This window comes from Octopus bimaculoides, chromosome 4 (genome assembly GCF_001194135.2).
Source record: "Octopus bimaculoides isolate UCB-OBI-ISO-001 chromosome 4, ASM119413v2, whole genome shotgun sequence".
In the NCBI taxonomy this organism is placed as follows: domain Eukaryota; kingdom Metazoa; phylum Mollusca; class Cephalopoda; order Octopoda; family Octopodidae; genus Octopus; species Octopus bimaculoides.
Genome location: NC_068984.1, coordinates 16,999,868 through 17,001,258, shown reverse-complemented (window position 1 = coordinate 17,001,258; position 1,391 = coordinate 16,999,868). Strand labels below are relative to the sequence as shown.

At 35.9% G+C, this 1,391-nt stretch overlaps 2 protein-coding genes across 4 annotated transcripts in view; one reads left to right on the top strand and one right to left on the bottom strand.

Annotated features, from left to right (window-relative positions):
- The window catches only part of LOC106875194 (mitochondrial nicotinamide adenine dinucleotide transporter SLC25A51), a 67,936-nt gene that overhangs the window by 37,538 nt on the left and 29,007 nt on the right, over positions 1-1,391 (bottom strand). The window lies entirely within an intron of this gene.
- LOC106875186 (solute carrier organic anion transporter family member 2A1) overlaps positions 1-1,391 on the top strand; it is a 29,425-nt gene that overhangs the window by 10,423 nt on the left and 17,611 nt on the right. The window contains exon 2 of the mRNA XM_014923223.2: positions 452-616. Coding sequence (XP_014778709.2) covers positions 452-616 — 165 coding nt within the window. The remainder of the gene's footprint in view (positions 1-451; positions 617-1,391) is intronic.

Below are 1,391 nucleotides of genomic sequence, written 5' to 3'. Positions count from 1 at the left end.
AGAGTGTCCACAAAGTCTGGGTACATGGGGTAAATAAAATCGTAACATAAACAATTAAATAATATAAGAAATAATAATTTCTTAAAGTATGTGTTAATCCCCATGTACCCAGACTGTAAATAAAATCATAACATAAACAATTAAATATAAGAAATAATAATGTCTTAAAGTATGTATTAATCCTCATGTACCCAGACTTTGTGGACACTCTGTATATAAACACACAATGGGCTTCTTTCAGTTTCCATCTCCCAAATCCATTCACAAGGTTTTGGTCAGCCTTGCTCAAGGTACCACGCAGTGGGACTGAACCCGGAACCATGTGGTTGGTAAGCAAGCTTCTTACCACACAGCCACTCTTGCATCTATAATATGAATATTTCAAAATTATTACTTAAATATTATGATATCAATATTAACTATTTCCTAAATTCTTTTTCCTTTTTATTAGATATGATCCAGACATTTTACAACATGGCAAAAAACCCATTATTGATTTTAATCTTAGGACACATAGGTCTGATTATATTCTCTGCATCTGGCACTTTACCCTTCATACCAAAATATTTTGAAACTCAATTTAAATGGACTTCATGGAAAACCAATATTGTCGTCAGTAAGTTTTATTTCCAATTAAATTTCATGTTTTATCTTTTACTTGTTTCAGTCATTGGACAGCAGCCTTGCTGGGGCAATGCCTTAAAGTGTTTAATTGAACAAATTGACGCCAGTATTTATTTGTTTTCATTTTTTTTAAAGTCTGGTACTTATTCTATTGGTTTCTTTTGCTGAACTGCTAAGTTTCAGGGACATAAATAAACCAACTCTGGTTGTCACATGATGGTAGAGTACAAACACAAAGGGCACACACACAAAGACGTCCACTTGATTGGCTCCCATGCTGGTGGCATGTAAAAAGCTCTATCCGAATGTGATCGATGCCAGGACCACCTGACTGGCTCCCATGCTAGTGCACGTAAAAATCACCCACTACACTCTCGGAGCAGTTGATGTTAGGAAGGGCATCCAGCTGTAGAAACATTGCTAGATCAGACTGGAGCCTGGTGCAGCCACTGGCTTTCCAGATTTCAGTCAAGCTGTCCAACTCATGCCAGCATGGAAAACGGACGTTAAATGACGACGATGATGATGATGATGATGATGATGGTACAGGTTTGGCCAAGAGTCACCTGACAGTAAATCAAACCCCCGTTTAATTCCAAGATTTATTTATATTTAACAACTGAATGAATTTAATAAAAGCATCTAAATATGAAACATCATGAAAATTGTTCAAATTGAAGTCCTTCTTGAGTGACACATTTTTCCATTTGAGTCAATACAGAATTACAGATAGCATTTATGGAATTTTGATTTACTGTCGGGTGATT